The 26,768-nt window shown below is 34.5% G+C and overlaps 1 protein-coding gene across 1 annotated transcript in view; it reads right to left on the reverse strand.

Moving 5' to 3' along the window:
* Positions 1–1,226: 1,226 nt before the first annotated feature.
* GPR180 (G protein-coupled receptor 180) overlaps positions 1,227–26,768 on the reverse strand; it is a 40,234-nt gene continuing 14,692 nt past the window's right edge. Inside the window, exons 3-9 of the mRNA XM_072622115.1 lie at positions 19,204–19,404; positions 13,586–13,766; positions 13,425–13,474; positions 9,743–9,900; positions 7,328–7,519; positions 5,046–5,123; positions 1,227–3,726 (exon numbers count right to left, since the gene is read on the reverse strand). Coding sequence (XP_072478216.1) covers positions 3,568–3,726; positions 5,046–5,123; positions 7,328–7,519; positions 9,743–9,900; positions 13,425–13,474; positions 13,586–13,766; positions 19,204–19,404 — 1,019 coding nt within the window. The 3' untranslated portion in view covers positions 1,227–3,567. The remainder of the gene's footprint in view (positions 3,727–5,045; positions 5,124–7,327; positions 7,520–9,742; positions 9,901–13,424; positions 13,475–13,585; positions 13,767–19,203; positions 19,405–26,768) is intronic.

Consider the following 26,768-nt stretch of genomic DNA (forward strand, 5'->3'; position numbering starts at 1 on the left):
ACACCCCCCTCCCCCTGTCAAATAGCACCAAATGTTTACTTTAGCCACTTTAGGTGAAAAAAAATTAAAACTATATTATACATGGACTTTTAAAAAGTATACGCTGTCTGTAAAGAAAATAATGTAACATTTTCTTGACAATCTACTACTCAGCTGAAATAGTGGACTCTCTAAGGTGGCAGGAATCAGTATAGGATTGTTTTTTCCCAATTTCAATGGCCTCAGACTATTGTGATCTCTGAGTCCTTATGTCCATTTTCAATTGTTTTCCTGACTTGAGCCTTGCTGCCATGTTGTCAGCTACCACTTTTCACTCCTGTAGGTGGACCTTCATTAGATCCACTGTGGAAATGGAAGCATCACATTTCACATGTAAGCAGGGTGAGGGCCCAAGGGGCTCTCCTATGAATAAAGTTCATAGAACTTATTGCATGGATTCTGTGACATCTATTTTGTCTGTCCACAGGACTTTTGTTTTACTAAGTGCCTGATCTTAAATTTTGCTGCAGGTAACTTAGTTCCATAGAGATGAGCTGCTTCTTGTGACGCTCTCATACAGTTGATGCTCAAAAACGTTTTTGAAATTCCTCTTTTGGAGTTCCACTTACAAACCACACAAGAAAACTATTCTCATTACTGTGGTCACAACTAATTTTTTTTTCTCAAACCAAAAATAGTATTAACTATATTTAATTACACATTACATTCCTCAAAGTTGACTCTGAATCACTTGTGGCTACTTTCAAAAACCAAATCTACTCAAAGAATGAAGATTCATTGTGCTGAGGCCATGCAAGAATATGCTGCTGGCTTTGAAGACTAAAAATCAGCTATGGCAGTATCACTGGTCTGAACATCGTTTTCCAAGAAGATGAATTTAAAGGGAACGGTGCTCATCTGGATACAGAAATGTTGCTGTTTCTTATCACGTCTCATTACATGAAGGTTCCACCTCTACTTGCCTATCCTCTTCATTTCAGAGTCCATGGGAAACATTCCTCAAATGAAGGCCCTCTGTTGCACTGTGGCAGCAATGACTTACAAAGCTCACTGGCCAAAAGCCACAGTGCAGGTCCTGAATTGTTGTTAGATCCTACACATACTGAACTCCACTTCTGATTTCACTGCAATTCTAATTTAGACCATTACAATGGAAAAGAAAAACAAACGAGGGGCAATGACTCATCCCCACTAAAGAATATACACTTAATAATAAAAAAAGAACATTTTCTCACATTGTACTTTATTAAGAAATTTGAGTGCAAGAAGTATTTCCTCAGATATTGACTACCCATTTTCCCAATTAATAAAATTCAGACAAAAAAAAAAACAGGCAATCAGGTGAGCAAGTGCCAGTAACAAATCTGGAAAAACATTTTATTTGTCAGCTTTTGATCCTCTCACTAAGGATTTCCACAACATACACCGACTCTGGTTTTGCAGCAAACTGAGATGATGAGGTTATTAGGTATTAGGGAAACAAAAAGATGGAATGATTTATTCTAGTTCATATCCTATTAATTCTGATAATTGGATAAACTTAGGATAAAAGCATATCAATTTCATAGTGAAAAAGTTTTCCTTCATGTAAACAATGATTCTTGAAATGACTATAATAAATTAACAAAAAAAATCCAAACCTACCACAAATATATACAATGAATGTAAAGAAGAGAACAGAAAAAAAAAAAACCCTTTCTTCTTGAAAGCTAAGTGCCATGTACATTGCAGACGCATATAACTCAGGACGGACAACTGAGGATTTATTAAGTATTTTTCCTGCACAAGAGAAACTTCAAATTGACAAATACTATTGTTTTACTATTGTTTTTGAAGACAAAGAAAGAATTTCACTTTTAAAAACTGATTAATCATACTCTGGTTGAATACAACAGAACTTGACTATCATTATCAGTAACATGGAGCAAAAGAAAAACTCTGTGACCAATTTGTACAACATGTGAAACTAGAATATATCTCAGATTTTCCAGCTTCAACCTGTAGTTCTCATTCATGAAACAAATTACCATGAACTCCTCAAGAGATGATTTAATGAGCATATTGCACTTTGTCATGGTGCCATTTTGCCTTAATCATAATCAAATATACTCAGCCCTTACATGAAACAAGTCTAGAAGTGAGGCAAACACCAAAAGAAAATACAAAGTCACAGACAGCTTAAAACAGAGTTCCATTATTAACTTATAATTTAAAAAAAATCACCAAATCAAGGTTTCATTTCTTTGAAAATGCTTCCTCTAGAAACAAATAAAATTTTCACTCACAACGACATAGTAAGTGGTGAAAATGAAAGTTTTGAATAATCTGATGAATGTGAAAAGAAAAATTTCCTATCAATGAGTATTAATGGTAATGCTAATTTTATACAGAAAAGATTGTCAACCTTTTAATCACTACTTCAATAGACAGGCACTTCTATAAAGTATATTTTTTTCAGCTGGCATTCTCAATACAGGGGCATAACAAAGTATGGCTCTATTACAATGGATTCAAGATGGCAACTACTTAGAACCCAGTGCCAACCAGGATTATAACAAATCCAGTGAGTATTTTGTTTTTCAATTATTCATAGAAAATTTAATCCTGATTAAGTATCCTTGGGCAGGAATTCATGGGTAGTTGATGACTGAAACCAACATTTATGTGAAATGCTTCTGTTAATTTAATCTGTGTATATGGCTTAATTATGATTGAGGATTCAATATAAGAGAAATGAATTATATGAGGATTAAAAATTTAGTACCATATCACACATTCCATTTTTCATTTTTTCTTTTCAAACATGCAAGCCTGTTATTTTTTCCATCATAATACTGTGACCTTTTAAAAGCTTTCTTCTGGGTTTTCTGTCCATACCATCCATATAATATTTTTAAGTTTTATTTTCCACTTAACAGTTTATCAAAAGCTCCTTGCTATTCAAGTTGAAATCTGAAGCAGAGTCAATAGTGGTAGAAAAATATATGAGGCTTCCCTCATTCACAAATAAACAAAAGCTTACTAAATTTAGATGTGAACACTTTACATTCACTTCCTGAAGTGATTTCATTTTTTCAAGCCCTTTATTCTCTTAAACATTTTCCTTAAAGCTTAAAAAGAGAGCAATCTTAGTGTATTACAACTGATTTCATAACTGGGCTATTTGAGACATGTTTGAGCAGGTAATCACTTAACTGATTACTTTTTATAAGGTTGTCAAACCTGAGTCAGCTATATTGATACAAGATGAGGAAGTATCTGTATTGAAAATAGCTAACCAAAATATTACACAGTTCTTTTTCTCCTTTGTTTCCATTTGGAAAAAAACTGCTTGCACCACAGAAGAATAACCTTTCTTTAAAAGTTCATATTTTATATATATTTCATAACATTTCTTTAATTCGCTTTCTTCAGTTTTGGTACTGTTCAGATGCCAGTTGTATAACACGCTCTGTTTTTTCTGTTCGATTTTTCCGAAAGAACACATGAACAAAAATGTGAAACGTCACTGTTTTTGGATCCTTATTGCACTTTGTCATATGAATGTACTCTCCCTTTAACCAAGTATTAAAAGTGAGGTCGACTTTTATGTCCAGATGATATTGTCAATGGTAGTGTTACTGAAGAAAGTGAAGAAACTTCCCAGTATAGACTATGAGACAGAAAAAGTCTGTAGAGGATAACCATGGAAACAGATTGGCAGATGATAACACCTATTGTAACAGCCTAAAAGAGAGAAAGTGAATGCTTTTAATATGTAAAAATCATCATTCTACATGAAGAAACACAGAGATTATATTCAATTTATTATATGCCTACATATTTATTATTTTAAAATATTACTTCTTTCCTGAACTTCAACAGACTATTTTAATATAAAAAATATAAAAGGAAAATACCATTAAATGTTCAGAATTGTAACTGTCTGCATGTAAAAATCCTCCAGCAGTGAGTTTGTAGATGGCAAAGTGAGACACAAAAGAATGATTTTCTAGACCAACTTCCCTCCCAAGGGAGCCAAGTTGTACAGAGGGAAGAAGTTTCTACAAATAATGAGAAAAATTGGGTTCCAAGCTAATGCGGCAAAGGGAACAAAACATCCCCCCCCCCCCCCAACGTTGAAAGGGCTCTAAAGGCCCTTTCAAATTCCCAAGTCACTTCTCTATTTTTGCAGACTACCTTTCTACCTATTTTACCCTTTGTAAAATACCTCAGGCTCAGAAAACATTTGTGCATTCGAGCACACACTGCATGGCTTGTAAAGAGCTGCTGGCAGCACTCCACTTTGGAATGATGGAGTTATTCACCTAAGAAGGCAGGTATCGACACAAATCAAACTACGGCAGACCTGAGCATGGCAGCCTCCTCACTCCAGCTCCCAGCATGTTAAAGCAACAAGATAGATTCCTGTAAATTCACCTTGATCTCTACTGCTGTTTACCAAATGAATAAAGCACATCATGAATTTCAAAAAATTAATCTCAGGTCAAAGACAACACTACTGTGTACTGTGATTTTTCTGATTAATTTGATTTTGTAAAACATTATTTTGGAATTGGCTAACCAGTAAAAAAACTACCCTAACAAAAGCAACATGAAGCAATGACTACATTTTCACCAAAGGCATATTGAAAGAAAACCTCTAATAATACTAAGATTGGGCGTGAAGTTGCAGACGTTGACTCCGCTTCTTGTCTAGGGTAGTCTCCTTAAAAGCAATTTTTTGCCTAATTTTGGGTTTTGTGATAAAGAAAAAGAAAATATATAATTTACTTTTCTTCTAAGGAACTTTATTCTAAAGTTCTAATTTAATTTGCACATAGATTTTAAGCAAAAAGACCCATTGCTTCAGTACAAGTTAACGTTTTATAGAGACCTTCCTCCCCTCCTTTCCACATAGATTTAACTTCCGAATCTCTGAGACAGTTTTGGCCTTCTTATAATTACTTGTTCAAGCATATACATAATTACTTAACCAACACATATATACATACATATGTATATGTATGCATTATAAATAATAGTTTTAATTTTATACTACCCACCTTCTCTCTTTGGTAGTCACTAAAAAGAACAGAAATGGTTGCCAGACCTGGATGGCACAAAAACCATAAGATACATCCCTGAAACAGAAGAATAAAATGTTAGATGAGTAAGGTTGTGCTTATCCTCTGAAATGGAACTACAAGAAGACTACAGTAACACAGTACAAGGCTGATTAAAATCAATTCCGTTTGTCTGCAAAGTGGAACTGTATGACTAGGACTTGGAAGGACTGTTTTTGCTACTGTCATGTTAATAAGCTTTTTGTCTCACCAGGTTGATTATACTTTTACAGCATTTAGAAAATCATGCCATGTATACAAGAGATCTTACTCTGATGCAACACTTAATGAGCTTTTACATACCTAATTTACAGGTTTGCACTGTATTTATCATATATATCAAATTGCCTTTTTTTTCCTGAAACTCAAAAACTGATTAATAGATGACAGATTTTAAAAATCAGAACCACTAAATCCAAGTTTATTACACTTTGAATCTGAAGGTAGTAAACCATTTTAACAAATAAATAGGATTTCTTAAAAGGCACCCAAAACAAACAAACAAAAATTCTTTATTTCTAAAGCATTTTCAGGATGAAACAAAGTGGTATTTCTTTCCCTGATATGCAGATCTGAAGTGCTCAAGACAAAGATAAGGGGATTGGACTGATATAATTGACATGAGGTGTGGCTCCTGGAACAGTCTAGATGAGGGGAGGTAAAGCTGCGGCCTCAAGGCCACATGTGGCCTTCTAGATCCTTGGGTATGGTCTTTTGATTGAGTCTTAGTTTTACAGAACAAATCCTTGCTCTCTGAAGTGTGGATTCAGTCAAAGGGCTGCACTTGGAGGACTCAGAAGGTGACTTGCGGCCTCAAGGCTGCAGATTCCTCACCCCTGGTCTAGAAAAAGGACACGATATGGGGCAAGGATGAACTTTTGGACGACCGCCAGCTCTCTACGCCACCTCCTGTGTCTTCTGCTGAATCTCTGTGAAAACTTCCCCTTCTTAATTCAAATTAAATCAGACTGGCTTCAAGATCACACCAAGAAAAGAAGTAGAAAGGCAAAAGACAAATGAAGAATAACTTTCACTATTCTCTGCCTCTGAACAATAGTGCAGAAAGACCTCTGTCAGATACAGGATCATGGAATTTAGAATCAGAAAGGCCTTTACAAGTAATCTTGCGTGGTCTCCTCCTTCCATAAATGAAGAAACTAACCCAGAATAGTTAAGTGACTTTCCAAGGTAGTAAGAGGCAAAGATAGGCTTCAAATCCAGGTTCTCTTGATTGCAGGTCAATGTTTTTCCCATTATGCCATGACATCTTCTCCACCTGTCCCCACTGCTCTCTGGATATGTAAGTATTTAGAGGTGAGATGGACTAAGTAGGATGTAGAATGTATTTCAGTTACCTGGCTGTATCTGTTTTTATAGAAAAATGGTTCATCACCCAACTTCTGCCTCTGATGATGCCTGTATTACAAAAGACTACCTTTCAGCTGTTGCATCTTACATTCATTTAATATGTGTCTCTTAAAGAAGGACTGGGGACTGGATTTGTGATTTTACTGATAAAGGGAACACTCTGGTGAGAAAACTCCCTCTAACCAGTAATTCTCTGTACTGATAGTCTTAGAGTTACCTAGAGTAGTGGTGTCAAACACAACACCCACGAGTTGCATCCACCCCACAACACTCTTGAGTCTGTCCCAAACCAGATTAAAATGTAATTTGGAAATATTTAACAAAATAAATAAAAATATAATAAAACACAGAAAATATTACATTTTAAAAACTAAATGTATGAGGCCTGAAGAGTTCCTTACGTATAATTTAGTGGTTCCTGTTTCTATTTGAGTCTGACATCATTGGCCTTGAGCACTGAAAAGTTCAGTGACTAGCCTAGGGTCACAAAGCCAGTATATGTCAGAGGTAAAACTTAAACTCAGGTCTTCCTGTTCTATTCACAACATCCTGAACTAGTCAGAGCCCTCTTGAAGAGTCCAAACTGCTTTATTACTTATTCTTATCATGTCTTTATTCCTTACAACAGTCCTGCGCAACAGCAGAGAATAAATAATCTCTCCATTTACAAGTTTAAAAAAATTAATGGGTCACAAATACTGAATGATGATTACAGGATAAACTAGTAGTGATATGAGCCTGGGTCTCCTGTCTTCCAAACGGGATGTTTTACACATCTGTGCCACATACCTTTATGAAAAAAGTATAAAGAAAACATAATTTAAAAAAAGTTACTTCCTACACAGAACACTTACTTTGGCAAATGTGATGTAGAACTCCCTTTTAAGTGTACTTCTTTCCACTGTGATGATCTGGTAAAGACCACAGCCTATAGATAATGCTAGGCAAACTCTTAAAATAATTAGTAGTATCCCTGCTAAATTATGCTGTGCATGGTAGCTGTGGTGGTTGGTATCTGCAAATTGTTCCCAAAGCAGCAAAATACTCTGTAAAGAAAAACAGCAGTCTTAGATTTTAGAAAATATTTATGGCTATTTCCTCCCCAAAATGCTTCTCTAAAAACTACTGAAGATGTTCCATAGTCAAGCAAACCACAAAAGTTGTCACTTGATAAAGTATAGGCATAGTCCTTTATTCAATGATATGCCATACTTTAAATAAAACAATAAAAAAAAAACCAAGACAGTTTTTTTTTCCAAATCTGAAGTATCAAATGCAACATGAAAAGAAAAAGATCTTTATCTTTCCTCTAATACTCATTCACTCCTCCAATATTCCTTATCAGGATCAGGTTGGTTCTCCAAGTCTACAACCTTGGGGGCAATCCTCAATAATACCTCATTATTCTTGTATGATCTGGAAATCTGTTCAGTTGTTTATTAAAAGTTTGTCTCTCCTATCATGTCTTAAGACCTCTGAGTACAGATCTGTATATTTAGCATATACTGTGAATTATTACCATGTATCCTCTAAATCTTCAGGACTTTTTGGATTTAACTTTTGCTGTGTTTGCTTATCAGAATCATTAATTCCTACAACCAGTCCATCATTCCTCCCATTTCCAAAGCTCTTTATTAAAGGCTGAATACCATGCACCTGAATTACTGTAACATACTTTACAGAAATCCTAATCATTAGCCTCCCCGTCAGTCAATCTTAAGTACCACTTTTAAGACCCACCAAACACACAGACTTGAAAACGTTATCCACCACCTTAGAGTGTTTAATGTCTTCTAAGCTATTCTTGGATTTCACAGGGGCTTAAATCAGTACAAATCACTGTTTTAGTCATCAACACTCCTTTGCCATTCCCCATGCAGGAGACTTCCTTCTCAGGTTAAAGCCTTTGTGCAGGTCATTCTCCATGACTAAAATAGCCTGCGCCACTCCTAACCCCTCTCAGCCCAACCATACTGAACCCTTCTCATTCTGTAAGCTGTGATCCAAAACATTCTTCTAAGAAAGTGCTTCTCATTTAACAGAAAACTACTCTTTAATACTTTTCACGTCACTTTCACACATTCCAGTTCACTCTCCCTTTATAAACATAAATTGATATATAATCAATCTATATATTTCTGTTGATGGAGTATCTAACCATCCTTTTCACCTTATTAAATTGGGGGTCCTTGACATGCAATCTATACTCCATAAGCTCTCAGGAATCTAGTACAGTGACATATACCCTATGAATACTCAATACGTAATTTTTCTATCCATGGTGAAGTGTTAAAATTAAATAGATCAAAGAGTTTGGGATCAAATTTCTTTACCTTCAATCTTTTCTTCTCTTTAAAAGGTAATAGGAATTCCATGAAGGAAAGGACATAAAATGACAAATGGAAATTTGATCTATTAGTAAATGTATCTCTTATACTAATTATTTTCCAGGATCAAAACACTACAATTGTTAGAATTTCATCCTTTTTCATTTATTTTTAGTTTTTTTCCCATTAATATTTATTTCCTGGTATAATAGAATTGTTTTCTGTCTAAGTAGTGAGTGTATATACTTACCTTGGGGCTTCTCTTTCCCAGATCATTTGTTTTTTATTCTAAACTACTCTTACAGATTATGACATGATATATATTTATACCTGAAAATAATACTGACCATTAATCAATCATAAATAAGTAAATTTCCTTTCCCTACTCTGATTCTTATATACCTTTTTATATCTTGTACGTAGAACTTGAAATAGATACCACATTACATTTAGTTTAAGAAAATGAGGTTGAGAGAAAATCAGTAACAAAGATTTTCTTTAAGACAAAATGCTCTCTAGTTCACTTAATTTCTACTTCTTTCTTATTCTAGATTTTCATTTCCAGTTAAATTCAAACTCCATTTTTCAGTTAGTGATTTGAATTCTGATATACTTAGTTAACAAAACTGGACCTGATGACTTTATAATTAATCATCTTTAACACTGGATTATTCTGAAATAGGAGATTTTGATTCAGGTAAGTTAAATATTCTTAATTAAAAATGGCATATACAGTTAAATGATATCAGGCTCAAGTTGGAAAAAATAAAAATTTCTATATTAGGTGGTGGTATTCAATTCCGTAACTATAACAAGAAGTCCTTGTGACTGTCTATTCATATTTCTAAAATCAGACTACATTCAAGCTTGACAATACTTCTCAAATTTAATTCTACCCTCTGAACAAAGTGAAGCAGGAAGATCAGACTAAATAACACAGACCTGTATTACGACAATGACTACAGCTACACCAGTAGATGCTGGAGTAGAATCCCACTGGAGAGGTCTGCTCTGATATTTCTTCATTCTGCCTATTGTCCAGCCCATGCATAAGCTCAGTAATAAGTACAGCATCTGGATCTGGGAGGCTATGTCACAAACTGACAAAAGAGGAAAACAAAAACTGACAGTCATTCGTCGTTCAAAGTATTCTTCCCTTCAAAGGGACCAGATAAAAGATAAGAGAATAGCAAACCAGTCTGTGAATTAAAACAACACTCTGGAATTATACCACTCATTTAGAACTCAATACAAGTAGTTTAGATAAATATGAAAATGGAGCCAGTGTTGTTTATTTATTAACCCCACTAATTTAATTAACTTTTGTTAGTCAGTGCTTCATGAATCACCACCACTACTCAATAGCCTAGTTTTGCCTTATTTTTAAGATACATTTCAACTCAGAAAAACCTCGGAGTCCAAGAACTAATTCCTAGTACAATGCCTTGCATATAGTAGGCATTAAGTAAATGGTTACGAAATTTAATTCAAATAAGTTAGAAAGGGTGTTAGACATCATCTAGTATAACCTTGTACTTCATCAATATGGAAACTGAGATTCAGATTTGATAAAGGTCACACAGTTTATCAGTGGTAGAACCTGGATTTTAATTCCCCATTAGTATACTTTATGAGACCATGCCAAGTTAGTATCAATTTCATTTTAAATACAAGTATTTGTACCACAACTTTTATACAAAGAAAAATATGAATCTATTCAATCAGAAATTTGATCACTACAGAAGTAATACTTTTAATAAATCTATAAGATCATTTAGGTCTTTATTCTTTGAATAAATGTTATTATTTTGTTCAAAAGGAGTACTTGTATAATACCTCTAGAAAAACCTACCTTAAATCTAATTTTGAATAGCTGTGTGATATAGCAGAAAGAACACTGAACCCGGGAACAAAAAATCTGGGTTCCAGCCCTGGCTCTACTGCTTACCGGCTGTCTGACCCTGGGTGCGTCACTTTCCTCCTCTGTAACATGAGGGTAATTATACTTGCACTACCTATCTCACTTTACCAAGTGCAAAACAGCTTACACAAACGTAAAACTACAACTGCTAGTAAGCTTTTATACTTGTTCTTTAATCCAGTTCTCTTAACACATAACCTGTTATTTAATTCACTGAAATTGTTGCAAGGTTGTGACTCCTTCATCAGAGCAGGCCACAATATTTTGTTTCTTTAACTTAACTACGGTGTTTAGAGCCAATACTGTCTAACACAGAACACTAATATGGAATAACATGGGAACAGACGCATGACTGTACAGAACCTGCTCTCTGAGGACAGTAGTCAGCTTCAAGTTCTGAAGAACGCCTGCTGCACTAGCGTGGTGCGCCACCAGGTGGCCATCACTTAGAACTGCAAGTTGGCGTCAATGGAAGCAACATTAACGCAGGAACGGCATTACTAGATGAGGTAGCAAAATAGCAATAAAATCAAGTAAACCAAAAAGACTGAAAATATTTTAAGTTTATGTGATTGTTGTTTCACAAGCTATTTTTCTTCAGGCCAAAAAATACTGAACCATGTTTACGTTCTCATGAACTTTGATTTGGTCCACAGTAAAATTTATCACAATTTTACAAAATACATCTTTCTTTAGAATCTTCTCTACATTTTTTTAAAGCTACTTGGGACAGCCACTGCTCTATCTGAAGCTATTTTTAAAAGTGATAAAAGGTTAACTATATAACAAAGTTTACTTACATTAAAAGAATATAGGCCAGATTAACTAATAATCACATAATCCATTAGATCAAATAATTTGAGAGTTTGCTGTCAACCCAAAGAGTCACACCTTTATGCTAATATTTTCATTTCAGGGCAGGATGTTCCAAATTCAGTTTTATTAAATGACATATTTTAAAATGAGATAAGGATATTTTAGATTTTTATACAATATCAGTACAGGATCTTTTAATCACAAAAGCTAACATCTAACTTTTGGCAAACACTATTTGGTCATTATACCACTATTTGGTTATTATCTATCCTATATAAACAAGACAGCTAGATGGCACAGCGGATAGAGTGCTAGGCCGAGATGCTACAAGACCTGAGTTCAATTCTGGTCTTAAATACTTACTAGCTGAGTGACCTTTCAACTTAAAATAGAACTAATTATAGCTAGGGTTGCTCTAAAGACCAAATGAGAGTGCCTCTGTAAAGGACTTAGCACATTATCTGGAACATAAGTAGAAGCTATATAAATGCTAGCTATCATTATCATCATAATCACCATCATGTTTGTTGTCATTATAAAACTGCAAAAAAATGCCAAATATCTACAACTACTCTGATTTTCCAAATTATTTCTTTGTGTATTTGAAAATTACATTTGAAACAAAATAGTATACAACATTTTGGATACAATTCTCTCACTGAACACAAAACAGTTTGGTTCATCTTAAAGGGAATCAATTACCCACTAATTATAGGTATAACAAACTGTATGAATGAGAGTTCAAAAAAATACGTATACTAAAAAATTCCATTTTGTCCAAGAACTTTAAGTACTTCACTGATTCAGCCCTAACAGATATACAATAATAATATTACCACTTAAGTTTTTCTTAATTTTCTTGATCAATCTTTGGCAGAGGTACAAAGTATGTGGCAGCCACATGGTATGATGGAAAGGGCACTTGTCCTGTTATTAAAAGACTAGCTCAAATCCCATATTATTAGCCAGCTGGGTGACCTTGGGCAAATTACTTCAACTCTCCCTGTGTAAGTTTCTTCACCTACATAATGGCAGGCTTGGACTAGATAATCTCTAACTGAGAATCTTATGTTCTCTAAAAGACAAAAGTTCATAATATGAAAGAGATGGAGGACAAAGGGACTTGAACATTCCACTAATTGGATGAGCCCACTGATAAATCAAAGTTGATACAAACAGACTGCAAGAGTTCATTCATGTCTTGATTGTGAATACAAGTAAAATTCAGGCTCACTATTTTTTAAAAGCTTAGACAAGAAGATTAGCAGAGTGGATTCCTGGACCAATCAGTATAAGTAACTAGTCAGATGACAACCCATTTGATAGTGAAATGTGGATGAGACAGAAACATAAGGAATGCTACTCCCAGGAGAATATATTTGTATTTAGAACCTGAGTTTTAAGGTAGGCTCTATAATGTTTGTCCTCTTATTTTTTTATTCTCAATTGTGAAATTTACTAAGCTTAGTTGAACTTTTCCAATTTAATTCAGTATTCCAAAAATAAAAAGCAGCAAAAATAAGATTAAATATAGATATGCATCATGATAACCACTACACCTATGTCAATCATTGTCACACAGACTGATTACTCTCTGAAATTTTTCTATAGGTCCAGAGTTGGCAAAAATTCAAGTGATCACTAAAGAAACTGATTCTCATTTTAGAGAATGATTTACTGAATTATAAGTACAAGCATTGGTTATTGAAAAAATAGAGCTAACTGGTCCATGTAGAAACAGACTGAATCTCCAGCTTTGGCTGAATTAGTGCCAAAATTTAATCAAATGAACTTACCAACCTTAGTTAAATAAAGCATAAACACAACCAAAAATAATTCAAAAACTAATGGCTATGCTTAATATATGTATTCTTAAAAGATACTTACATTCTGCCAAACTTCCCATAAAAGGGACCCCAATTCCATCTTTGGAGTAACTAAGAAATGGAAAGGAGTAGCGTTAGTGTAAATTAGAAAGTTCTAAAACAAAATTCATAATCAAAATTAGAATTAACTTTAACGAGTGAGTCTCAATGGTAGCAAAGTACCTGGAGAAATGCAGGTAATTAGTTAAAGCTGAGCCAGCTTGCAAGAGCAATGCAGTTGTTAAGACCTTTAAAACCATGTGCATAGGCCCTCCTTTCTTAATAGCTTGCCACAGCGACTGAGCATAAATGCAGGCAGTCACAAAATATACGAGGACTAGGAGGAAAAAGAATTCATGTAACCCTGGAAGAGAAAAAAAAAAAGACTGTTTTCATCAAGTGAAAAATAAAAGGTACATTTCTACAACTACTAAAATTCCTCTGACAAAAGTTTCTAGAAAAAATTTTAAATCTGAATCACATTTGGTATTTCAAAGTAAACTGGACTCACACAGAATTTTGATTTTGGTTATGAATTGAAAAAATTATTTTTAAAAACCTTGTCCTCTAATTTTAGGGCAAAACTTCAACCATAAAAAAGCAGGTCATGCTAAACTTCCGTGTCTTAGTTTAAATAGCATAAACACCCTCCCCTGGGTTTATAATTAAGCTATAAAGAACCAAGGCGAACGTTACTGGTTCTAATAGTCTCACCAACAGAACCTGTGTTTTGACTTTGTTCCAAAAAAAGTAAATTAAAATAATGCTTTTAATTTGGCATTCATTTGTATAACATGTAGATTTGCTCTTCTCCAAAAATGTTGTTCTTTTCATATTAAAGGAAAAGCTAAGAATTTGCTTTTGTTAGAAACACATTTTATCATGGTCACCAATGGTCTGGTACATTTTTAAATGGCTCAACAACTAATTATCTGAGCTAATTAACGAAGAAGTATGTTTGTTATGGAAAATTTTTAAATGATAATTTTAGTGGTAAGGCTGAATAACTATAGCTTATAGCCATGGAGCCAATTCCTTAACTAAGGTTTCTGGTTAATATCCGAACCCTACGAATATGTGGTCGGAATGGCTCTAGCCAACTCTTGCTTCTATTATAATCATGGACTTCCTGGGCAGAGAGACTGTATTAGCAGCTAAGAAAAGATAGGGATTACATAGGGAGAGTAAGGAGAATATTTGATCCTTTCATATATACAAACTCTCAATGTTTCAAATTAAGAAAAACCAAGCATTAAGCAATTTTCATAAATATATTAGTTATTGCTTATATAATCAATTATCTTTTTATAAATTAGAAAATACAGAACAATAATTGATGAGTGGTTACTATTATAGCAAGTCTCATTTTAAATTAAATAAATGGTGTGCTCAATTACATTTCTATCTTTATTTCACAGTAGCATAAAAACAATTCAGAAGTTTTAAATTTAAGACTGAAAAATTTGTGACCAAATTGAAAGTTTAATACTTTTTTAGAGATATCACATAATCATTTCTACCATAAATATTCTTATTAAAGAAAATGGAAAAAACAGTAGTTTTTGAAAGACAAATAAAAACATCTACATGGATAACCAGGATGGGATGTATTCAATAAATGTTTCAATCATGTGTATGATGAAAGTAAGGAATAGTATGAAAATGGAAAAAAGGAAAAGCCAATAAATAGTTTAGCCACTGGGTGTCCCACTTGCTCCACATAAAATGAATTCTGGCACTCAAGTTACAAAACTTCAAGGACCTGATTTTATCAATGTGGTTACAACCTCTATAGCTATAACTCCAATTATAGAAATTCATCAGGCTCAAGAAATTCGTCACCTGGAAGGCATTCTGGTAATGAGTTTCTCTATGTTTGGCTAGGCTGGACAGCAGACACATAGTCCATCACTGATCCCATGCTCAAAGGCTTTGTACAACTTATCACAATTTGCACTCTCTCAGGATCACTTCTGAACCCTGATGAAAACTTTAGTGAAGGATTATTGGAAAATCCAGGTGAAAGTGCAGGGAACTCTTGATACCCTCTCCATCAATGCACATCAGTAGCTTGTGTGTAACTTCTAGTCTTAAAGATCTGTCTGCAACACTGACATATTAAGGGACTGGCCCATAGTAACAAAGCCATTATGTGTCAGCGGAAGGACTTGAGCCAGATCTTTATGATTCTAAAACTCATAGTCTTAGACAATATGCTATACTACAGCACTATATTTAGACTTGAACAAATAAAGAGACTGTAAGTGGGAACATACTGCTCCCCACCCCACCCCCATCCTATTACTCAGAAAAGTGTATCAGTACTGATATAGTGTATACATGTCTGAAAGGGGTAGAGTCACCACCTGATCAACGTTATTTCTCATAAGAAAATCAGATAGGGACCATGAATGCTGCCTATTTCACTACAGCAAATGCAGAAAACATGGGCACCACAACTAAAATCAATCAATTTTATTTAAATTATGCTATTCTATGCTTGTTAAGTTTTTACTTTCATTCTCTGGCCCATGATTTTATCTGCATAGGGGAGGTCCCAGTGTGGAATTTCCTTCTACCTCTCCCTTCCTTGATACTAGCTCCAAGCCATGCTTCTCATGCTGCCACATATGCAGTTCTTCCATCTCCCTCACCCTATATGGTCACCTACTACACACACCACCTTCCCTTTATGTGTTGTCTTCAGAATATAAGTTTTCTGAGGAACTGTCTTGCTTGCTTATATTTATATCCTCAGGGTTTAAAGCAGTGAACATAGTAAGAACTAAATGAATGTTTTATTTATCTATCTATGAACGTGTGTGTGTGTGTGTGTGTGTGTGTGTGTGTGTACACACACACTAAATTCAAGATAAATATGTATTTTTTTCCTGTTCAGGAGAAAAAACAATAGCAGCTAGAGGATGAGGGCTAAGAAAGATTTCCTATAGAAGGTGCAAATCAGTAAACATAAGTCTTGTTACTGAGAGGTTAAATGGCTAACTTGAGGTCACACAACTAGTCTATTGGAGGCTGGACTTGAACCTTGGTTTTCCTGAGCCCAAGGACAACTCCGCTACCTGCTACACCAGGGATGGGGGACCTGCAGCCTTCTGACTGAGTCCAAGTTTTACAGAACAAATCCTTTTCTTAAGGGGATTTGTTCTGTGAAGTTTGGATTCAGTCAAGGCTGCACTTGACGACCTAGAGGGCCACATATAGCCTCGAGGCCACAGGTTCTCCACCCATGCAGTACACCATGCAGATCCGATTTCCTTTTACTCTTTGGTATTACTAAATTAAAACTATCTTTCTTTTATCTAGAATCTTTCTGCAAAGGAGAAAATGGGCAAGTTTCATCAGTCTACAAAACTATCACAAAAGGAAAAATCCTCACTGTTTACCAAGTAACATGAGCAAAGAAGTCTTGACAATGAAACTCATATAACCAGAAAGATGTTTTAGGATTCTTCAGTATGAATGGTACTTTCGGATGCTAAGATAATAATCAGCAGAGGAAATTATTTCCCTGAGACAGCAATGCATAAAATGAACTGTACTGAAGGCATTTGTGTAGCCGGGGGTAGCATCTTGCTCACGGAATGCAATTTCACTGAAGTTTGCATAAATCACTCTTGCCTTAATTGCCTACAAGGTTAGTCTTAAAATATACTCCTTGTTTTGAACTTACCATTCTTTGAAGTAAATACAATTTTAATGGAAAGAAAAAAATTTTTTCATTTATTTTTCAACTACCAATTATAATTTTATTCGGCTACTTACCATTCATCAGAAGGAAATAATAATATGATTATTAATTCTGAAAACTAAACTAATTAATTACTAAATTAAAACTAATTAAACTAAGTTTAATTTTAAAAGATGGCACTAAAGAGTAAACTTAGATAAACTCAAAAGAAAATATACTTCTAAGGGAGCATGAAACAGATGGTGAATGTTATCTATATTATGAAATATATAAATCTGAACACAAACCAAACTGGGAAGAATCTTTTGCAATTTTCACATAGGTAACCAGCAAATGCTATTTTTCCTCTTTTGCCAATGAAGAAATAAAATCAGAGAATACCTAAGATGAATTTGGTGGAAGATAACAGTAAAATAATACAGCTGGGCAAGGAGAGGGGGAATGGGAACCTTTCACAAATGATGTACTGAAATTCTGGTTCAGGAATGAGGAAGAGTAATGAGGGCAAGGGAAGTGAGTATACACTAACTTTCCTCTCAGATATAGAACTGTACACCAATACTTTCTTCTCACAAATGGTGAGGTTGAGGTGTTAAAAGGTAACCAGACCACATACCAAGGAAAATTAGTCCAATACTACCACATCTGATTCACAAGTGGATCTCTTGTTCTTCAAAATAAACTATGTGCTACCTGGACATATAAATATTTAGCATAACTACATTTTTTAAAAATACTGAAGAACCACCTTGACTTTTAAAAGCATTTTACTTTGTTCTACTCATAATCTATGTCAATCTGAAGCACAAGTGACTTGGATTTTTTTTAATTGCAGAGAGTCTACAAAAAATATAGCATTAACTCAAGCATGGTGAGTATAAAGAATTATATCTGATTTGAAAGTAAATAATGATTACATGCAACCTTAATTACAAATATTTGCAACATAATTTTACAACTCAAAATACCTCTGATGAATATTTGGTAAAGTCACTTCTCTTCTGAAAATGGGTATAGTTTTCCTTCTTGAAGAGCTAAGTCTAGAAATGAGTTAAGTAAAATATACACCAATACACACTTCTGAAATGAACTAATGGAAGTGATTCACTGGAAACACAATTTTCATACATGATGCCACATGGGAGAAAAACCTCCCAAGGCGCTCAACTTACAAACCAAAATGTTCCTAAAACATTCTGGAACTTGTGATATTTTAAACTATGGCAAAAAAATAACATAGGACATGTTGGATATTTCAGTCAATGAATGTCGTGTTCGGGAGTCATTTGATGGCAATATGTTATAAAAAGAAATCTGGTAGTTTCAGTAGCACATTCTTTTCCTTAGATTGGGTCAAAGATGATTCTAATTATATTCAAGTCCAAACTTATGAAAAGGTGCACACACACACACACACACACACACACACACACACATGCATGTGCACACAGATCAAAAGAGCCCATGGCAGGGCATTAGTCTGGGCTAGTATGGTAAAGATATATAGGTAGCACAGAAGGTGGGTTGCTACGGAATGATGAAGGCACAAGCACAAGTATGATATAATGGTACATATAAAAATTCTAAGTTAAAATTTGGCATGGAGCAAAAGGCAGGGATAGAGTTTGGATCAGTCTTTATTCCTACTTAATGAGTTTTAAGACTTACCCAAAATCTTAATCTTTCTTTCTCTGTCTCTCTCTCCCCCCACATATATATACAAACATACATATGTACACATGTACACATACACTCATACATTGTTGTTGTTATCAAGTCATTTTTCAGTTATGTCTGACTCTATGATGCCATGTGGGGTTTTCCTGGCAGAGACACTGAAGTCACTGGCCTTTGCCTTTTCCAGCTCATTTTACAGATGAGGAAACTAAGGCAAACAGTGTTAAGTGACTTGCCCAGGGTCACACAGCTAGTAAGTGTCTGAGGTCAGACTTGAACTAAAGAAGAAGGGTCTTCCTGACTCCAGATCCATCACCCTATCCACTGTGCCACCTACCTGGCCACTACACACACACACACAATATATATATACATATATATTAAACAACGTATTTTAAAGAAAAGGTATCCTTACCAGACTCTCCAGCACTAAAATGATCCAATGGATTTCCTGCAGCATCTGGATTTAGTAATATCATTTCAAATGAGATGTCTTCTAATTCAGAATTTTCAAAGTCTTCATCACATGTAAACTTGTCAACATAAAACACATACCACATTTGGGGATATGGAATCTGAGACACAGTTAGGTTGTGTTCAGTGTGATTCAGAGTCACTTTGAAGAGAAAGAAAAAGAAAGAAGATGACACTTGGTTTTAAATTGAAAATAATTTATTTATTTTATAATATAAATGAATGACGTAGTCCTGCACTCAACCAGTGATTTCATCCTATTCAAGGTTGTACAACTCCTTTTATTTTGTTCTTATTACCATGGAAATACCTGGTTCAGTATAGGAAGATTATTGTAGGTAATTACTGTAGATAACAGAGCAATCCGAAATTGAACCTCAGTCACAATTACACATACTCTTGATGAATGCTTAAAAAATTGTATTGAAAAATCATAACTTTTAAATTACGCTTAAAAGTTTCCAAGTGAGATAAATTACTTTTCTGAAAAATATCTAAAGAAGTAAAACATAATTCAAACAAAAAGTTTAACTTAGGAATTTATAGTCATTAGAGAAGTTGTTAACTTTCACTGGCAAAATTTTTATATATGAATTTTCTTGATAAACTACTTTTGAAAAAATTATTTGAAGAAAAAAATTATGAGTCAACTCTTTTATCTAGTCTTATTTCAATGATTTGGGAATTCCTCAAAGGAATTATTCCCTCCAACTGTGCAGATTACAACCCATTTACGCCTTTTAATCCTGTCCAATTCCTGTTCATGTCCTCTTATAAATATTCTACAGGAGTCCCCAGTGTGCCAGAGAAATTCCTCTAAATCTCAGTGGGTGTGTATCAGTAGAGCATGTGGACAGTTTAGCAATTATCTCTTATTCTTGCAGCATGGCCTCTTTTTTCTAGCTAGTCTCCCTCTTGTTCTGGTCTAAATCTTTCTGATGACATCAGTAATTTTCACTGCTTGTGCAATTCTTTATCAGAAATATGCTACACATATTCATTATGCACACTGGTCTTTGAATGACCCACAATTTTAATTGTTTGGAAACTGTTATATTCCATGACTTTCAACCATACAGCATCACCCAAAGTATACTGATGTCTATAAAACAAGGGGATCAGACAATATGGTAATTTTCCTTTTCTTGCTTTAAAATTAGTTTTAAATGCATAAGACCAAGATCTAAAAGGTCACAACTAAAAAAAAATTAGAGGACAATGGAAACTATGCCTAGAGGATGAATTCTAAATTAACCAAGAAAAAAAGTGTTCATAAGGAGGAAATAGACAGTTTTGGTACCATAAAATTAAATATCTTTTTATGTTAGCACGATTAATGTAATTAGAATAAGAGAAATGGGTAAAAAGGGAAAGAAATCAATGCATCAATTATCTCTGAAAAAAAGTCTATGATCCAAGATACATAGAGAATTATCATAAATAAGACCAAGCCATTTCCCAATAAGATAAATGGTCAAGGATATGGAATTTTCAAAAGAACTATAAACTATGAACATAATAATACAAATGAAAATGTTGGTTTCAGTTCACACTTTTAGCAACAATTGACTGGCAAAGATGGGAAAAAGTCAACATTTGAAGGGCTGAGGAAAAGGCAGAAACACTAACACATTGTTGGTGAAACTGAATTAATCGACGAAACTGCGGAAAACAATTCCTTCCGTTATCGAAATCAATTTGGAATTATATGAGTTCATCAACTTTTCCGATCCTTTGACCCAGAGATTGCCAAATCAAAGACAGAAAGAAGGCCCCATTTATACTGAAATATTCATAACCATCACTTTTTATGGTAGCAAAAAAAAAAATAGAAACAAAGTAAAATCCATCAATTTGGGAATGGAACAAAGTGTGGAATATTAAAGCAGGAGAATGTTACTGTGAAGTAAGAAACAATGAATATGAATTCAGGAAAACATGGGACATCTTGCATGAACTTCCATATTGTGAATGGAGCAACACCAGGAGAACAATGACACACTATGAAATTCATATAAATGATATAACGCTAAAATACAGCTGAACTCTGGGAGACTGTAACGAACAATTCCTGATCCTTCAGAACACACCTCCTTCCTTTCAGCACAGAAGTAGGGAACTGAAGGTACAGAATGTTACATTCAGCTGCTCTGAAGACAGACTGATTTTGTCTCACAAGTTTTATTATAGGGGTGGTCTTCATGGGGAGCAGAGGGCAAGAACAGGGTTGACAGATCCAGAAGTGACTATGATTTAAAAACAAAAGTCACCAATAATATTTATGTTAAAAAATGTCACAGAGAAGGATGACAGGTGACTGCAAGTAAAGCCCCTCAGAAAACAATCTAGGAAAAAATGAATGAGCAAAAGAGCTTGGCATGAGATCCAGTGAAGCTAAATTACCCTGGGGGCACTAGTAAGTGAAACCAAAAGGTAGATAACAAACATACAAAATGCAGCAAATCTGCCAGTGTTTTTAAAAGGCAAAAAAGGAACAATGTCACTTGAAGTCTACTTCTATCACCTCCTTACCCTACATAAGACATGAGGAAGCAAAACTTAACAAGATGAAGATAGTCAGAGTGGTTGCATCTAACCAAATGCTTTTAGAAAATATACATGCTGGAAGAAACATAATTTTAAAGTCAGTCAAATCATTTTCAAGGGGAGAAGGATTCTAAGGGCATAAAAAAGATTATGGATAGTATTTTTACCTGCCTAAAAAAGTGACTAAAAGTATATTAACAACTAATAAGTTATTTTTAATTTTTTTCATCTCTGTATTTTTATGAGAATGGTCTACAAAAACATCAAGGGCATCCTTGATGGAATCTGAAACTTCAACAGGCAGGCTTTTATAGATATCCTTCCATAGCAAATTATATTTTTACAGTCACATAGCTAAGAGGTATAGAGAATATAAGATCTCACTGTAATCTGTTTCTTTTCTTCAAAAAAAAAAAAAACCCAAACATTCAGCTCATTAGAAAAAACTGCAAATTTAAAGGCTTAAGCAAGGTGTCCTTCACACATTTTAATTATCCAAGATATGATAAACATGACTGTGGAGACAGGTTATTTTGGACAGATTACAGATGAATAATGAGATGAATCTGAAATCTTTGGGAGCAAGAGTCACTGAATCATATTTGGGAAATTTTATAGAACTTTGAATAATTATAAGCTGTTGCTGCTGCAAAAGCTCAACTTTTTAATACCAATGCTCTCCTAGTAAATGGTATATAACTACAAATCACAGAATAATACAATTCCAGAATAAAAATCATAGTTATTAAAAAAAGCCTTAGGAAGACAATAAGACTGATATAAACCAATCACATCATATTCTCAGTAATGATTTACATGTGGGCAATTGGGTAAAAGAAATCATCAAAAATAAGTATTACTAGGAAAGGACGTGGGCACGTAATATAACGAAAGTGAAAAATAGGAGATGATCTATAATAGCAAAAAGCTAGAAACAACTTGCCCAATTAATGAGGTCTGGCTGAACAAATTACAGTACATCCATAAGGAGACTGGGAAGAAGGATTGGAGAGCTATGAGTTCATTAATATGATGAACTTTCAGCTAAGGAAACTCCTTCTACAAAGGCAGACCTTCACCTGAGTAATTTACAGCCTCAGCCTTGTCTACAGCACAGACAAGGTGACTTAGCCAGGATGACTTGGCCAGTATGAGTTAGAGGAAGGATTTAAACCCAGGGCTTTCTGTTCTGAAGCTGGCTCTCTAATCATTACACCACACTGACTATCATGCATTAATATATTAATTAACTTAAATATATTAAATTCAACTTATCAAACTTTTATTAAGTATCCACTACGTACCATGCACAAAAACATAAAAGAAAAACAGTCCCAGGAACTTCTATTTGCTGTGTCATAAAGGAAAGTAAATATTACAAATTTAGAAAGACTTGTGAAGTTTTGTATGAATACAGAATGAAGAGAACCAGAAAAACAGAATACCAACTAACCAAACAAGCATCTATTAGACACCTACTGTTTTTCAAGCACTGTGCTAGGTATTGGAGACATAAAAACAAAAATGAAACAGTACTTCCCTAAAGGAACTTATATGTTCACAGTAGAGACAGCATAAAGACAAGTTAAATTGGGGGAAGAGAAGCCATCTGAAAGAATCCAGAATGTCATGAGAAGGTGGCATCTAAGCAGAGTTTTGAAGCAAACGAGGGATTGTGATAGGCAGAGTTGAGAAAGGAATGCCTTCCAGGTATGGGGCACAATCAGTGTCCTGGGAAGAGGAGCACAGATAATAAGGTTGGAAAGGTAAACTGGGGCCAGAGTATGAAGAGCTAAAGTTAAATAGTAACTTCCATGTGATCACAGAGATAGTAGAGAATCACGGGAGTTTATGAATAGGTGAGTGATACGATCAGACATGCACTTTAGGAAAAGCACTTTGGCAGCTGGGTGAGGGATAGCCTAGAGAGGGGGGAAGAAACTTAAGGCCTGGACATTGATTAAGAGACAAATATAATTTATAGGCAAAAGGTGAGAAGCTCTAAATGAGATTGGGGGCTTTGTGAGTAGAGAGAAAGGAACAGATGTGGGAGATATGGAAATAGAATTGACAAGATATACATGGGATAAGGAAGACTGATCAGTCAAGTATAATGCCAACAATGCAAGCCGTAGCCTATTATTTGGGCATGTGTAGATATATAATTCCATCTAGTGTGTATAATAATGCAAAGTACTTGGAAGCCATCTTTTCCAATCTTTTTTATCCAATGCTTTTTTTGAATGCAAATACCAACTAAACTATTTGATCTGATATGGAATTAAATGTTTGGTAAAAAGGATTTAAAAAATTTAAAGCACTAGAATGTTGAATCATGAAATAAAAGAAATGTGATAGGGATGGTAAATAAGTGTTTATAAAGAAAAAAGTTTATAAGGAAAGTTTATGATTTAAATAATCATCTATAAAAGAAGAATTCACTGTAATCTGTATTTATAATCTGTAATCTCATCAATGGGAACGTTTGTTCAGGGATGCTTTGTTTTCTCTTTGTATTTCCAGTGCCTACCATATCTTCCAGCAGGTGTTTAATAACTTCTTGTTTAACAGGGCAGATCACCATCAATCCATACCTCCTTACTCTGTGGACTCTTGTCTAGGTCCTCTCATAAATTCTTCATAGAAGATCCATCTAACTTCCACTAGAGCTTTTAACATTTCATAGTAAGGAAGAAAAACTCTATATTCTGTGTTTGGGATACAACTCTGAGAGAGAAGAAAGTATTAATTATTCTCAGAATATCTACTTAGAGAGAAAAATCAATTTCCATTTATCATTTCAGGGAGAGGTTGAAGATGGACACAAATGCTACACACTTTGCTAAATGCAATCCAGCTCACTTTTCTTACCCTATCAGTGTTGATCTCTCCAAGATGCATTTACTTATAGACTAACTCAATATACCACTTTTTAAAAAAATTAATTTATTTTTAGTTTTCAAAATTCACTTTTAAGGATTTTGAGTTCTAAGTTTTTCCCCTCTCCCTTTATTACCCCCTCTCCAAAATGGCATGCAATCTGATATAGGCTATACATGTATGATCACATTAAACATATTTCCACATTAGTCATGTTGTGAAAGAAGAATCAGAACAGAAGGGAAAAAACCATAAGAAAGAAGAACAAAAAGCAAAAAAAGAGAAAACAATATGCTTCAATCTGCATTCAGATACCACAGTTCCTCCGCTTGATCTTGGATATCAATATACTACCAATGCTTCTATTACATAACATAGTCTAGAATCAATAGGATTCTTCATCCACTTGATTTTTTTTCTGTTATGTATGACTGGGCTAAATTCTTTGGAGTGATCAGAGATCTCATTAAGAAGGCTCTATAGTATTATTGGACTTGTTTCATTCAGCATAGTGTCATCTGCAAATAGGAATGTCTGCAGGACCTCAGCATTTGTAGCAAATCACTCTTCCATTTGGAACTTTATGCTAGAATTATCCATTACAATGGTAGACAACTCTAGTGACTCTTCATGTCTACACTAATAATCAGAGGATCATTACAAAAGTTTTCTATGCGAGTGCATTTACTATGGAAATGTATATAATCTTAATATTTGAGAACAACTCAGTGTAAGAACTTTAATATGCATTTCTGCTTGACTAAGTTAAATATTTTATGATCAAGAAATAATAAACTCAGTGAGATTTTATGTAGTCTGCATTTTTCAGTCAATGAAAACTTTCAGTCAGTGAAACTGATCAGATGTATAAAGTCAGTCAAATTTTTAACCTAGGTGTCAACCTAGGTCACGCACCTCCCACATTCAATCTTTTGTCAAGTGCTCTAGTTTCTACCACTAAAATATCTAATCATATACACTCTGTTCTCTCCTAAAACTGTTATCACCCTGATGCAGACCCTCATCATCTTACACCTTGACTACTGAAATAGCCTACTGGTTGGTTTTCTGGCTATAAGTCTCTCTTTTTTCCAGTCCATCCCTCCACCCAGTTATCAAAAGTGATCTTTCTTATATAAAATGCAAGTCTGACAATGTCACTCACTCTCTCCATTCAATAAACTCCACCGACTCCCTATTTTCTTAAGGATAAAATATAAAATCCTCTATTTTGCTTTTAAAGTTCTTCATAACTTATCTATCTCCTTCCTACTTTTCCAGTAGGAAAAGTACATTACTTTTTATTATTATATTACTTTTTAGAATGGAATAGTTCAACCCAGGGTTGGGGAACCAGCTGCTTAATAGGAACAGAAAATCTTATATATTACTTATATATATTCTTATACATTACTCCTTACTTCCTCCACTTACTCTTTGATCCAGTGATACAGCATCCTTGCTGTTCCAACATTCTGTCTCCTGGCTCCAAGCATTTTTACTAGCTGTCCCCCCATGCCTTGAATTCTTTCCTTCCTCATCTCCATCTCCCACATTCCCTGGTTTCCTTCAGGTCCCAAATAAAAATCTATCTTCCACAGGAAGCCTTTCTCAGTCCCCCTTAATACTAGTGCCTCTCCTCTGAAATTATCCCCAATTTATCCTGTATATATTTTGTTGGTACATAGTTGTATGTTGAATCTCCCATTCCTGTGTGTTCCTTGAGGACAGGTGAGGTGTTTTTGCCTTTATTTTTATCCTGAGAGTTTAGTACAATTCTTAGAACATAGTAGGAACTTAATTCTTTTCAAATTTTCATCAAGGATATCCTCAATATACATACAGTTCATTTTCATAAAAATTTTAATGATGAAGCAGGTGTATGGACGAAATTATTGATGTCCACCTTTTTTTGGTATTATTACCAAACTATTACCTGTGTGTCATTTCCCCTCTATTAACTATCAGCAAGGACAGTTACAGACAGCTTTCAAAATAACATATTGTTTTGTCCAGAGCATAAAAAACTCTCCTGCTATGGGCAAGAGGACTTTTTTGCAGACTACTCCCTATAACTAC

The sequence above is a fragment of the Notamacropus eugenii genome, chromosome 6, assembly GCF_028372415.1.
Source record: "Notamacropus eugenii isolate mMacEug1 chromosome 6, mMacEug1.pri_v2, whole genome shotgun sequence".
In the NCBI taxonomy this organism is placed as follows: domain Eukaryota; kingdom Metazoa; phylum Chordata; class Mammalia; order Diprotodontia; family Macropodidae; genus Notamacropus; species Notamacropus eugenii.